The 15,231-nt window shown below is 42.5% G+C and overlaps 1 protein-coding gene across 1 annotated transcript in view; it reads left to right on the forward strand.

Moving 5' to 3' along the window:
* DCBLD2 (discoidin, CUB and LCCL domain containing 2) overlaps positions 1-15,231 on the forward strand; it is a 354,867-nt gene that overhangs the window by 256,554 nt on the left and 83,082 nt on the right. Inside the window, exons 9-10 of the mRNA XM_085622359.1 lie at positions 453-577; positions 10,746-10,893. Coding sequence (XP_085478485.1) covers positions 453-577; positions 10,746-10,893 — 273 coding nt within the window. The remainder of the gene's footprint in view (positions 1-452; positions 578-10,745; positions 10,894-15,231) is intronic.

Here is a 15,231-nt window from a genome sequence, read left to right on the forward strand (position 1 = left end):
TGAACTAAAGCCCTTCTCTGCATGCTCCTTTTTTCCTTTTTTGTTTTGGGCATAAGGTTTGACAACCAGCTAAAGCTGTTGCTAGCCAGGCCAAACCGTTTATTAACTTACACATACACAGGAGACGTGTTGTATGCATAAATCATGGTATCTAGACATTGAATTCCAATCTGAGTGATCTCTGTAATTCTTAATGTGCTCACCGTTTTTAGACCTTGTTAATCGTTATTATGTGTGAGCGGACTACTGTGACATGTGATTTACTCCTTTAGGCCCAAAGCACTTTTTGCATCACAAAGGTGTGGTAGGAATTGGTGTACATTTGTGTTTAAAGCGGTTAGCCTTGTAATTCAAATATAGCCTTATTGCTGAGCATAAATGTGTCTGTGGCTTGTGCCTGTGTGTATATCTATATTTTAATCTAGTGTAAACGCAAAGCTTCAATTTTACAGGAATCATAACAACTGGCTCCACCATGGCACAGTACAACTTTTATGTGACGACATACAGAATTATGTACAGTGATGATGGAAAAAAGTGGACTGTTTACAAAGAACCGCACATCGAACAGGAAAAGGTAAACTATCCAAATTCTAGTAAGTTCAGGTTAGTTGAAGACTGCATTGCTAGAAAAAGAAAAGAGAGTTGCTGTTTCATGTTTAGGACACCCACTTTCACATAGTTCTTCTTGGTCAGTGGACCTCTGGAACAGTAAGTAATGTTATGCTCATTTACCCACATGGGTTTCACATTTGCTCATCCTGTGCCTGTCAACCCAAGATATTGCTTACAATAACGAAGTTGCTGCTTTAAGGCATACTAAGATTAACCAAACAGTTGCTGCCATACAACCGAAAATATTTTATTGCAAACTATGGAAAAGAAATAAAGGCTTATGTAGGTTTGCTTAAAGGCCTAGGAACAGTACAGAGGAAAATTACGAAGAGACAATTACTAGTTCTGCAAGCAAGTTCAGCAACTTACCTTTTTTGCATTAAGCTGCTAAAAATGTTTTTCAGAAGTAGCAAACAATTGGCATCTGGTCAACTGATGTGGAAAATTCCATAGTTAACTGTTCAACTATGTTGGAATGGTGATAGTGAGCATAGCCTAGATGTGTCAGAAAAAGAAAGGATTTCATGTGTTTTTGGAAGTTTGGCAACTTCTTCTGATGTGCTTTTCATCCTTAGGTGCACTCTGCAGTTATTTAGATATCCTGTCACTACTGATTGTTCTTTGTGCCTTTTAGTTTTGAGACTGGATTTCATTATTTTATGTTCAATGCTGTGTATTGTGTATGGCGCACTTCTCCTTTTGTTTTTTGCTGGAGGGATAGGATATTTCTAGCTTCAGGTTATCCATTGTAAAGAATCACATTTAGTGAGTGTAGGAGGGTGTTACTCTGCCTGGTTGTCTGTCTGTCCCCGCAGAGTATTGTACTTACCCTCATCTTTCCCCCGTCTGGCGTCATTGCTGCTCCTCCAGTTGCCCCTACCCTCCCGCTGCCGCGTTTGTCACTCCCGCGGCTGCAGTGAGGAGGGAGGGAGAGAGCGGACTACATTTCCCAGGCTCCCCGGCTGTGAAATCTTGGAGCCAGCGTCATCTCTTCCCGCGCCCGGAGGCGCTTTAAATTCGGCTCCACTCCCGGTGGAGCGGGTGTTACTCTGCCTGGTTGTCTGTCTGTCCCCGCCGTGGATTGTACTTACCCTCATCTTTCCCCCGTCTGGCGTCATTGCTGCTCCTCCAGTTGCCCCTACCCTCCCGCTGCCGCGTTTGTCACTCCCGCGGCCGCAGTGAGGAGGGAGGGAGAGAGCGGACTACATTTCCCAGGCTCCCCGGCTGTGAAATCTCGGAGCCAGCGTCATCTCTTCCCGCGCCCGGAGGCGCTTTAAATTCGACTCCACTCCCGGTGGAGCGGGTGTTACTCTGCCTGGTTGTCTGTCTGTCCCCGCCGAGGATTGTACTTCCCCTCATCTTTCCCCCGTCTGGCGTCATTGCTACTCCTCCAGTTGCCCCTACCCTCCCGCTGCTGCGTTTGTCACTCCCGCGGCCGCAGTGAGGAGGGAGGGAGAGAGCGGACTACATTTCCCAGGCTCCCCGGCTGTGAAATCTCGGAGCCAGCGTCATCTCTTCCCGCGCCCGGAGGCGCTTTAAATTCGGCTCCACTCCCCGCGTCGCGGGACCGCGCGCGGGCCGTGCCGGGCCAAGCCCGGGCAAAGGGAGGGCCGTCTGTGGCTGTCCGGGGCTGGACAAGGCTGGGCTGGGCCGCCCCCCTAACATCGGTGAGATCGATTTGGAGTTGGGGTTCACCTTTGAGCACCGGGACCTCGAGGCATTGCCTTCCTCGGATTATTGTGGAATTGATTGCTGTTGTGAGAAGTGTATTCAGGACTTCGATTCGAGTAGGCCATGGCAAAAATAACAGTAAGGGCTCTGTTACAGGAAGTACGGGGACATTAGATGCCTACTTAAAAAAAGCAGAAAACCCCGTTTCTAGGGAAATAGAAATGGTGGAAAGGAGGTTATCTTTAGAGCCATTAACCCAGCTTAATTTGGAGTTACAAACTGGCGATCCTACCTTAGGCATAGGTGTCGTGTAAACTATACATCTTCTTCCGTCGGGCCCTGTTTTAGCGTCCTGTCCTGCTATCACGCCTCTTCTCACAAATGTTTCTACCCCCCCCCCCTTTTCTCCTCCAGTTACACGTACCAGGCAGTCAAAGATTCCCCCTGTTGCCCTTGTTAAAACTACTAAGGGAAAGAGAAAAGCTAATAACGCCCCTAAAGGTAGTTGACAACAAGCGAAGCTACCCAGGTTTAAAGATTCTGTATATGGGTTGGATCGACAGGAAAGCAGTTTGGTAGGACAGCAAACGGCGGATAAGGGCAATGGATGTAATGAGTGTACTGACCAAGGGGAAGTTGTTACAATGGGGGATAAGTCAGATGATTTGATTGAGCTTATGGAAGAGCGATTGAGAGCGATTATATCGCCAGTCATGGACAGACTCAATAAGATAGACGATAGACTTGTTCTGATCGAACGTCACATAGCGGGTCAGAACGCACCGTTGTTGAGGCAAAACACATCCGAACTCCACCCTTTAAATGTAGTTAGCTCTAGAGTTTCGGAGTTGGTTGAGTCCATGACGGCCCCTGTTGTTGGTCATATAAACCCACCACCATTGGTTTTGGGAACAAATTGTGGTATTAATGTGGGGATGAGGGGGCAGATTGAAAAACCAAGTCCTCCGGTGGAGAGCATACGAAAGGAATATCCTTTGCATTTGCCGCTGGAGGCTTGTCCATATACTGTTATATTAGCTAATGTTCCGAAAATTTGTGATGGTAAGGAAGAGCATTGGTCCTCATTAAAAAATAAAGCCCTTCATTATTTGGCTGGTAAGACAGTTTTGGGGAGCTGTCTCTATGATTGTATGAAAATGGTAAGAAGGGTCCCATGGGTGGGGAAGTCCAACAAGTCGTTAAATGGTGACTGTGTTGTAGGGAATTTTAGTTCTCCCGACATAGTAGACCATATTTTGAGGCAGGCAGGGTCGATTAGAATACATCAGGATTATGTTATTGTCCTCCCGTTGGGCTTCTTTTACCCACCTCACAATCAAGGGCCTGTAAGATCTGGAGAGCATATTCCTCAGTTCGTCCCTGCTAGCAAATCATTGGCACTAAGTAATAGATATGAGGCCCTTAGCACTTTAGATGTTAATGACTGACTTAGTGTGGTTAGCACACACACCCATAATTATGTAACTAGTGTAGTCCCTTCTAAACTCCCTGGGCCGCTATCTCCCAGGGAGTCTGCTATGGAACATAGGGTTACTTGTAGTGATTTGATAGATATTATTTTACCCCCTCAGTCCGCTAATGAGATGGGAATTAATCAGAAGAATACTGAGGATGTTCCGCTGGCTGGGAGTGGTACAGTTTTTACTAACGTTACTGGTAAATTGAGTGTTGTAGCTCCCGTTTATAGAGTGGAAGCTGATTCTCAATCCCTTCCACCTAATTTGGAGAACACCTTAATACAAGAATCAGGGTGCGTGGGGGGTATCCCAGTAATGGATAAAATTACTACACTCTCATGGAACATAGCCGGGTTGCGTTCTAAAAGACGATAAAAATTGGAGGGACTTCCTTACCACCTACCATATTATCGCCCTTCAAGAAACTTGGGAGGCGAATGACCCCTATTATCTGGATGGGTATCAGTCTTTCATTAAATATGCTGTGCCTTCCGCTATGGGGAGAGCTCGAGGGGGCCTTTTGTTATTATTTAGTTTAAAGTTATTATATAATGCAGAACTGCTAGTGACTAATTCCTTACACATTTTGGCAGTGAAACTTGAAGCTCCTAATTTGCCCTCTTTTTTTTAGTGGTAAATTTTTATAATTCATTTGCCAGGTCTGACGAATTAGAACACCTAAAAGCACTATTCACATTCCTGGACGAGTATGATGCAAAGAATGTCACACCTTATTTTCTTTTACTTTTTGGCGATTTTAACATTCATGTATGTCATCTTAATTGTTATGGCATTGGTAATCATGATTTTTGCCGGCAAGAGGCTATTCATTTCGAACACTCTAAGGGTGGGATATATCTGGAGAGTATTGTTTCTGCCCTTCATTTATATTCCCCAGCTCAAGATTCTTTGTTTTGTGTTCCCACGTTCACTGGTCAAGGCCATTATAGTACGATTGATTATATCTTCGTATCTTGCCCTTTGAGGGTCTTAATAGGTTCCTTCTGTGTCATTCAAAATCCCTTAAGCGACCATAATCCTCTTATGATGGAAATCAAAGTGAATGCCTTAGCAAAGGACATCTCACTGCCTTTGATTTCTAATACAAATTTAGTTTCTACTAGTCAGGGTAGACGACTGAGATGGGATGTTATTACCCCGGCCGACTTCCTCGAGAACTTATATAATAATAATAACGAGGATTTTAGTTTGTTTGTCGTCTGTGGCGCTACCAATGGAAGTTCAGTGCCTTCGATAGGATAACTAAACAAGTAGTGGGCAATCTCACCACTCATGGGAGACCAAGGCCAAAGAAATTTAAAAATTGGTTTGACCATGCTTGTTCTAGTGCCCATTCTGCTCTTATGTTGGCACTGAAAGAAAGAGACAAAGATTCAAATAAGATTTCAGAGGCAAGAAGGTCGTACAAAAAAGCAATTAAGGATAGGAAAACCCAGTTAAGAAATATGGCATGGGATGAATTGTCAGACGCTAGTGTTTTGACAAATAGTACCCAGTTCTGGAAGGTGATTAATAGCCCACTTTTCAATGAGCTGGAGAACACTAATAAGGATCCCACCAGAGAGATGGGTGGCCCATTTTAGTGGTCTTTATTCGGAAATTCAAGCTCCTGATCCAGTGAACTATGCGGACAGTAATTTAGCCTCAAAAATTATTTTTAAGGAAGAAGTACTGGAGGCCATTAAGACAACGGCAAAAGGTAAAACCCCAGGTCCGGATGGTGTTCCCGCAGACCTTTATAGGGCTGATCCAGGGTTTTGGGCAAAACTTTTAACTGCCGTTTTTAACGCCGCCTCTAAGGCTGGTCCTCCTAAGTCATGGGGCAAAGCTGTTATTGTCCCATTATTTAAAAAAGGGCCAAGAGAAGATCCGGCATGTTACCGGCCCATTTCTCTTTTGGATTCCGCCATGAAAATAATGGGCAAAGTTGTCCTAGCTCGATTAACAAATTGGTTGGAAGATAAATCTATAATTTCCGACCTACAATACGGGTTTAGACAGGGAAAGGGTACAGTGGGTCAATGCCTTAATTTGCATCTCATTATCGGGAAATACACGGTCGCTAAGCAGGGGGACCTTCAGTTAGCATTTATGGATTTGTCCACTGCTTTTGACCTTGTTAACCGTCAAAAATTATTGGCTTCATTAGTTGTTTTGGGGCTTGACCCAGTATTGATTTCCTTTCTGGCTGTTATCCATGAGGACACTACCGCTGCCGTCCACTACAGTGTAGACGGGAGTCTATCAGATGCTTGGCAGGTAAAGCGTGGGGTTAGACAGGGGTGTATTCTTGCCCCCCTGCTTTTCTCTCTTTACATTAACAATTTGGGTGAGGTTTTAAGTTCGATTAGTAAAGATATTCCTAGATCTGGCTTAAAACTAATTCCTGCGTTACTATATGCCGACGACACGGTTTTACTGGCGAGAACCGCGAGTGGTTTGCAAGTGCTTTTAAATGGATTTAATGATTTTATGGTCTCTCTAGATTTATTAATACATTTTAAAAAATCACATTCCATGTCAATAGGGGCTGGGAGGGCGAAACGGGTTAAATTCTACTGTAATGGGCAGGAACTCACAAAAGTGCAGTCCTTCCCATATTTGGGGATCTTATTTGATGACAGAAGTTCTTGGGTCATGCAACGCGCTCAGAAAAAGAACATTCTTACTAGAGCCACAGGAGCGCTGTTGGGCTTTGCAAAACGTCTGGGGTGTAAACCCCTACCCACTCTTATGAAAATCTATAGAGCTAAGTGTGTACCCATGGCCCTATATGGTAGTGAGGTATGGAGTTATAAGGCCTCGCCCGAAATCCAAATAGTGGAAAATACTTTTTTTCGCAAATTGTTGTCCCTTCCCCCTTCCACACCAATTTTTAATATACACGAAGATCTGGGGGTGGGTTATCTTACTGTTGAAATTTCCGTGGCGCCGCTACTAGGGTGGCTTAGAGTGTGGGCTCAGCAACCTCCGAATTTAAACCAACTTATTATTCAAGATTGTTTGTCCCTTGATGAAGCTATGTTTATCCCATGGTTTCGATGCATTAAAAGTAACCTGAAGTCACTCTGCTGTTCTGAATTGTTTGATAGTCCATGTGCATTGAGTAAAATGAAAATAAAGGCCTTTAAGAGCCAATTCTTGAGTAAAGCCATGCTACTGAGGGAAGCAGAAGAATTGGGAAAGCCGGCAGTTAGGAGGTTTGTCATGCTAAGTACAGGTAGTGGGATTCAGTCTTGCCTGACCTATATAAACAAACCATTCCATCTGTTTTTGTTAATAAGGTTTAAGCATGGCATGCTTCCCTGGCTTTTGGCTTACCCTAAGGGTTTTTTCAAAGAGGGAACCCTGGGGCCTTGCCCCTGTGATAATACTTCTGATCAAAATATGTTGCACATGGTTTTCTTTTGTAAATTTTACTCTTCATACCGTAAAAAATATATTGTGCCTATTCTCAAGAATCACAACTTTAAGCAAGTGAGGCCCGCACTGGTCTATCTGCAAATGCTTGAGACTCCGTTGGTATGTTTTGGGGTAGCCAGCTTCATTACAGGGGCTATTAGGTGCAGAAATAGGGCTCAATCTAATTAGTAATTCTCCCCAGGTCCTAGGAGTATTGTTTTTTAACTGTTGTACATGGAATGCTGATGTAGAAATGGTTTTATGGATTCGTAATTGATTAGAATTATTTAAATTGACATACTTTTATTACGTTTAGTGCCAATGTATTGTATTAAATCCTCTGTGAATTTTTTTTATTTACCCGCACCATAAATTGTTATGTGCTTTGATGGTTTTAAATTTTAACTGAATAAAGCAAATTTTTGACTTTGACTTTGACTTTTGAGTGTAGGAGGCTGATCTGTGGACCAGCAGTGGGTAGATACTTTTCAGGATCACCTGAAGTCTGGCAACTTCTTGTAATGTGACTGAAGATGTCTACTATTGAGACACTTTCTGAATCGGGATAAATCTGGATAGTTGAAGAGCATGTGTTCCTGATTTTCTTAGCCTTCACAACATCATTGTTTATCAGCTACCTTTGCAAAGTACAGCTTGGTGGATTCAGTCTGGTCTGTATAAAATGAGGAACGTTCGCTAATCAATGCAGATAGAAAATGGAAGGGCTTTCTCCACATTGTACTGTTCAGCTTTGTCAGGTTCAGTTTTTAAAATATGCTTTTATACCTCTGATGTTCTGGGTGGTGTTTGATTCATTCGGGTCTAGTTATTTCCGTTGCTGGCTTGGAATTTTTTCTACTTGGTGTTTTTTTGTGTGTGTAAGTTCAGCTGTTCTTTGGTAGTTCTGTTCTCTATATCCAGGAGATTCAATTGCTTAACCTCTTTGCAAGTGGTTCAATATAGTTGGGATCTGTTGTGTCCAACTGACAATAGTACATCTGGAATATGCTCGTGCCATCCTGATAGACTTGGAAACCTGACAAGGTAGCTCTTCCTTTTCATCAAGGTGATGGAGCTTCTCCATATACATTCTTTTGGCTGTGTACCATGTAATACAAATGTTATCATATTTTTGTTTAGCCCTTTGAAAAAAGGTAAGAGGGAACATTGATATCGGTATAGAATTTTGAATGCAAAAATCATTTTTATAGTGTCCACCCTTCCCCCACGATGATAAGGTGAGTGCTGATCCTACGATTGTTCTTTCCTTGCTAACCTCTGATAAGTCTGGATAAGGTTGGATGTGTTGGATAGTTGATTTACAAAAGGGATTTCTAGATAGGTGACACCTGATGGGCTACATCTGACTTTTACATTGTGCCAAGTATTGTTTCATTTACTGCTGGTTAGTTGTAGAGCATCTGTTTTTCTTCGATGAGCTTGCTTTTGCCATATATTATAATTTCTTGTAATAAGTTAGCTGCGTAGTCTTTAGGGTTGCTTAAAAGGATGAGTGTATCATTTGCTTAGACTACTAATTTGTAGAATTGGATTTGCAGATTCTTACTCCTTAAATTTTGTCAGTCAGTGATTTTTATTCTTTCTAGCAAAGATTCCATGGCACGAATGAAGAGAAATGCGGAGAGAGGGCAACTTGACGTGTATGAAATCTGAATACTGGTGAAATCAAACCATTAATCAGAATGTGTACTTTTGGCTTCACATGATTTTAGAGTATCTATGAATCTCTTTAGATTGCCTTGTATTTCTGTAGATTTAAAAATGTAGCTCCATTCTCCCCGACCAAATGACTTCTCATTGTCTAAGGTGATGGTGCACCACATAGTATTGAGTGTTTTCTCTGCGGAGGCAATGGTCTTGGAGAATAGTCTGGTGTTAGAGGATATGTTTCCATTTTCAGACCGTTTTATTTGTATTATTTAGAGGGAGCATGACATGTTCAAGACCAGGGGCAAAGATTTTGTAATCCACATTGAGAAGTGAAATTGGAATGTCATTTTTAGTGGCCTCTGCTCTTTAGATCAATGAAGGTGAAAATGGTTCAAATGTTAGACTTTCCAGGAGACATTGGTAGAACTCTGTTAACTTGGAAGCATTTGGGCTGGGAGTATTCCCAGTCTTAAATCATTTGATGTTGTTAGGCATTGTTTCATCAGTTACTTCTGCTTCAATGTAGGTGTTCTCATCTTTAATTTATTCACATAACTTTAGGTCTTCTTCAGTGACAGATTTAATTTTGCACATAGTTTTTCATAGAAATTTTAGAATGGTTGGAGGAATTATGTTATTTGGTTTAGTAGCGAGGTCACTCTTGTGTGCACACAATCTTATAGGATTTTGGGTATTGGTAGCTAAAGGCAGAGAGACATACCAGGCTGCATGCATGTCTGAAAACCTTGAACACATGTTAATGTCGTGATCACACCAGGACATTAATTCATGCAGCAGCACATAAAGATGCCGGAATGCAGACCATTGTCAAACATTCACCCCCAGTACAGAGATCTGGGCCTAAATCCATCCTTTTTGTGCTCACCATGCCTTTCCAGTTTGGACCCAGACATATGCAAATCAGTCTTGACCCTGCTCCCCGTGGGAACAGTCCAGCTCGAACTGCCAGGCTAGGTTCTCCTTGGACCAGAAACAAGTATCCTGGGACCAGTTTCGTTGTATCACTCCTCATCAGCCAAGCTAGCTTGAATCCAATGGCATAGTGAGCACATAACCCACTTCTGGGCATACCCATCCCATTTAGGGGGCCTACAGCAACATAAACAGATGCCATTTATTCATGCAACATTAGATATGTTGAGATGTGGTGTATAATTTGTGTTTTGCTTTTGTAAATGTAATTTGTACATATATATGTGTGGCTCTCCTAATGAAGGAAACTTATTTGTTCAAAATGCATTTATGATCTGATGTAAACCATCTCACTGGAATTTATATAAAGAACATAAATACACTTGAATGACTCGTTGAGAAGTTGTGTTTTCTCACTGTAGATTAATTAACTCTTAAGTGGAAACGAAACCTAACCCACAAATTGACAAATATGCTTCGCTGTGCTTAACAGAACACTGTGCAATTTTTCACGCTGCATTTCTCATAACCTACACTGGTGAAATTGACTTGCAGTCAAGATGAAGGTTTTGAAATTAGCATGGTGGCTTTGTTCCAAGCTGTCAGATCTGCTTTTGTAGCTTGTTTAGCTGTACACCACTTCTGTTTGCTGACCTCACCACTTGATAAGGGATATTCTGTGAATGTATTACTAAAGAGGATGATCATCCTGTAGACAAATTGTCATGTCAATGACTGGCTGGTTTTCCATAGTCTTTCAACCCTTAATTAAAAAATTAAAACAAAAAAAGAAAACTCACCTAATGTTTCATTTTTTTAACCGGGTTTTTGCATGCCATAGATAGAGGTATGGTAAAGTCAACACTAGAAGGAGGATACTATAAGAAACCTATATGTGTATGTGTTATGGGGTGTTAAAGTTTAGGCATTTGTAATTTATTATGTTTTTCCTAGTTATTTCAGGGCAACACCAATTATTATCAAGAAGTACGCAATAATTTTATTCCACCCATTATGGCACGGTTTGTGAGAATTAATCCGTTGATGTGGCACCAGAAAATCGCTATGAAGGTGGAACTTCTGGGGTGCCAATACAACAAAGGTCAGTATCAACATTTAGTGTAAGCTATGCCAGTTGTGAAAGGAGCTAATATTTCTTGATAGCCATGCAAAGATCACAGCACTTGAAAGTAGTGTTATAAAAACTAAATTGCATCATAATGCACAAGGTAATGTTTGTGGAAGGGTGCAGAATTTAAGCTATCGGCAATAGTAACTTAAAAATGTGTGTTGGAATCCTCAGTATTACAGTATTTGACACTGGCTTGCATACCTGTGGTAGATGCACTTTATGTGGTTATTTTTTAGCTTTGGCATCATTAAAAAAAAATATTTGACCCCCGTCGGTCACATAGACAGAGATTCACAAACGCAAATGAATTTTTTTTTTGCACATGTACCCGTTAAGAGTTATTACTATGTTTGAAATACATTTGAGACTCAAAGATGCAAAAAGTCTGTTGTGCTTCAGAAAATCTGTAACACTCCTAGGTTTTCACATGTTCAAGCATGCACAGAATGTTCATATATAGAATTTTTTGACTATTGCAGTACTTTCATTTTTGTTTATTTCTGGGCTGGGAAAATGTTTTCCCCCATAGAGAAACATCATCCTCTGGATCCACGTGGATTATGCTGTTGCATCTTCTCCTTCCTTACCCTTATAAGACATTTGCTAATGTATTTTCTTTGTTTCCTGAATAGGACAAAACTTAAAATGGTATGTAAATATTGACAAATGTATCACTTTGTAGATGTTCACCTACCTCATAAGGGGGTGCCTCCTAGAAACACCGATTTTACCACATGTTTTCCTGCATTTAAAAACGTTGGTCGACTTTCCATATTGCAATCTGCTAGGGTAAAATTCCACATCTGATTCTGTGTCAGCAATTGGAATGAGCTCACCCCTGCAAATTGCTTTCTTTGTACACCTTAGTAGAACTTAATAGAACTTGTGTGAAGACAATTTGTGGAGCAGTCCTTAATTCCTGTATTAGCAATGCATACCAGGAGTTAGAATGAAAGGAACACAATTTGTTTGGTTTTTCAGTAATACACTTACTGGTTAAACAAATTAGGACATCAAACATCCTTTAGATACATTGGTTCTAGGTCGTCATACAGTGTAGAGTACTAAAATGTGATCATTTACATACATTTGATCCCCATCTGCCTCTGGCAATTCTTTTGAAGCCAAGCAGACTGTCTTGTTCTAAATATTCATCCAAAGAGAGAACTATTTGTTGCACTGGGCTCAAATTGAACCAATTTGAACATGACACGTTTTGACCGGTCCACTTAAGCAATAACAATGACCTGAAAACATGACCATAAAAAAGCCTTTACTGGTGTCTATGTGCTCATCCTCTGTATCCTGTGCTTTATGCTTTGTCTGTTTGGAAACACAAACACAAGATTTGCTCAACTAATAGCTATTGCCGGCCTAAAAGGCAAATACACTTTACTGTGATGTGGTCCAACTCAAAAGGTTTGTGGCAAAATGTAAACTTTATTAGAGTCACACAAGTCCTGAAAATCTGGTCAGTTTGTATCTCGAGTGGAGGGCCAGCTTTCACTACCTCAAGAATCCCACAACACTGAGAAAAGAAAGATGAGAAAGTATTTCTGAAGGGTGGCAAGTGAGGGCGAAAGACACCAAAGTGGGCCCGAGGATTAGATATATTGATAAATTGCCTCCGCTTTATCAAAACAGGGCACATTCTAGCCTACCTTGCTTGCTCTTTCACTGTAAGATTTGGGTAGAGGCTCAAGTGGTAGAATAGTGGATTTTTTTTTGCAAGCCTTCTTGCTGGTTTAAATACAGTACGCTAGCTTCGTTGAACATTTTGGTATTGTCATTATAACCCAAACAGCATTTATTTTCTTTCATTTTATTTGTGTAATGATGTGGAAGTGACTGGCTCAATAGAGATTGAGGAAAAAACTATTGATGTTGGTGATAATCCTAATAGATCAGAGATGGATTGCAACTCTAGTTTGGTGTTTGCAAGGAACTGGAAGTGAGGTAGCAAACATTACATATAATTGCAAAATTGTAACTTTATTTCAGACTGGGAACGAGATTTAAATGAAGCGTGAGAAAGTAGATCCTTCGGAACAGGATGGAGTAAGCAGAGCAGCAAGGACGCCCCAGACCACAGGCATAGAATCTCACAACATAACAATGTTGCTATCAAATATCACACAGAGGGCATGTCTATATGTTGGATGGTGCTGCAATAAGCTGGATCTAGCTAAGACGTCTAGATTGGAAATTAGGCTATGAAAAACAAAATGTGATCTACAATCTGTGTGACAGTTACCAGATGCCACCGCCTGTGATCAGATGAGCCCACCTAGACAGCACCGTAATGCCCAGAGAAAAGGCAAATCGTTTCTGATAGAGACTTCTAGTTGAAGATTCCTCACCTTTTTTAATATTCCCCAGGCATCAGACTAGATCCAGAAACTTTTCCATAGTGTTTCTGCATGGCGGAAGGTGGTGCTGCGCGGGACACTTTCCGCTCTGGAAGTGACGAGTGGGGGTAATATAGGTGCCACTTTCGTTCACTGACGTCAGTTCCTTTCTTTCTGCCCCTCAAAATGCAGGTCCGGAGTGTCTCTCGTCTGTCAGAGACGGGTTTGTTCCAAATTCTCTACGCTCCGAAGACCGGTTTAAAACCCTGTAAAGATTGTCGCAAACAGATGTCTGTGACACTTCACCACCAGGTTTGCCTGTGGTGTCCCGGGTCGAGCCACAGCTGTAAGACCTGTGAAGACTGCGTTTTGATAAACCTGAAGGCCATCAGGGAACACAAGGGGAAACGCTTCGTCACCAAGCAAAAGAAAATGCAGGATTGGGACTTCTCTAAACCCCTCTCCAAGGCCTGATTCCATTCGTGGAGTTGACGGAGCAGCTCAAGAGGCTGCTTTTGGTCTTGATCCAAGTCCTCCGGTAAGCATGGAAAACGCAAGAATTCAATGCAGAATTAAGGTCCTTCACACCATTCCCCAACATTCTTTCCACTCACGTTTTGGAATGGACTCAAATAATGATTATGACCAGAGTGAGTTCGCTTAACCCTATGCCAATGACCAGAAGTATGAGGAATTGTAGGAAGCTAGTGGACTAGATACTTCTCTGGAGATAGCCCTTTTCTATCCGCCTGGTCCGTCCACGGAAGAATCTGCATCCTATGCCATGGTTATGCAGAGGGCAGCTAAAGTCCTTGACCTCCACCTCTTGACCATGGAGGAGAAAACAAATGTCCTGACCGATGTCATGCTGCCTGGCCAGATTGCTTCTGAGTCACTTCTCCCTTTTTTTTAGGCCTCGACGGATACCCTCCTAGGGGCTTGGGCTTTGGCTAAGCCTTGTACAGGCTCTCTAGTTAACCCACTAATTGCCAGGCACCATCGTCCTGCTCCTTTCTACCTGGCCTTTTTGTCGCAGCACCCTTCCCCGGAGATTCTTATGGTACAAGCTTCCACAAGCCTGGGCCAACCCCAATAATTGTCTTATCACTCCCCCCCCCCCCCCCCCCCCCAATAGGGAATCAAAAAGAATGGAGATGTTTGGAAAACACTTATGCTCCTCAGCCAGTTTGACTCTGCGGTCAGTTACTGCCTCCAATTTGCTGGGTCGCTACATTCAAGCCCTTTGGGACTCAGTTGCGCAAGTCCTCCCAGGTCCATAGAAGACCTTTGACCTGTTTAGTAACAGGCGATTCAGAATGGCCATATTGCAGCCAAGTTCACAATTTGTAGTGGCTTGGACACCTCTGATTCCTTTGGGCAGGCTATATGCTTCAGTGTTGCCATTCGTCGCCATGTATGACTACGATCAACTGGCTTCTCTGGCGACATCCAGTCTTCCCTGACGGACATGCTATTTGATGACTTGCTTGTTCGTAGACCAGGCTGATTCCACCCTTGAACGTTTCAAGGAGAGTAGGGCTACTGCTCGCTCTCTGAGCCTCTCTACCTACCCTCGCCAGCAACAATTCCAGAGTTCCTTTCAACGCTTCAGACAAGGCATTCCTTACCACCAGCCTGTCCCTCTCCAACAAGGAACCCATCATTTTCGTGGGCGAGGTCGTGGTGCCCCACTGCCACGCAGCTAAGGTCAGCATGTCGTGGTGCATTTCACTGACCCCCAAAGCCACACGTGAAAAACCTCTTCAGTGTACCCTTCCAGGGTCAGCGACCCTGAGGAGTGGGCCAAAATGTCTTATATTTTGTTGTTCTGTCTCTCGCCCAGCAAGGCCTTGTTCTGGGCACAGTTAAGGGTGGTCTTTTGGCCCCCTCACCTTCATATGGTTTCCTGTTCAGCCCTGTTTGTTTAAATCAGCAGTTGTGATGTACTTGTTGAGAGGGC

The sequence above is a fragment of the Triturus cristatus genome, chromosome 8 (genome assembly GCF_964204655.1).
Source record: "Triturus cristatus chromosome 8, aTriCri1.1, whole genome shotgun sequence".
Lineage (NCBI taxonomy): Eukaryota > Metazoa > Chordata > Amphibia > Caudata > Salamandridae > Triturus > Triturus cristatus.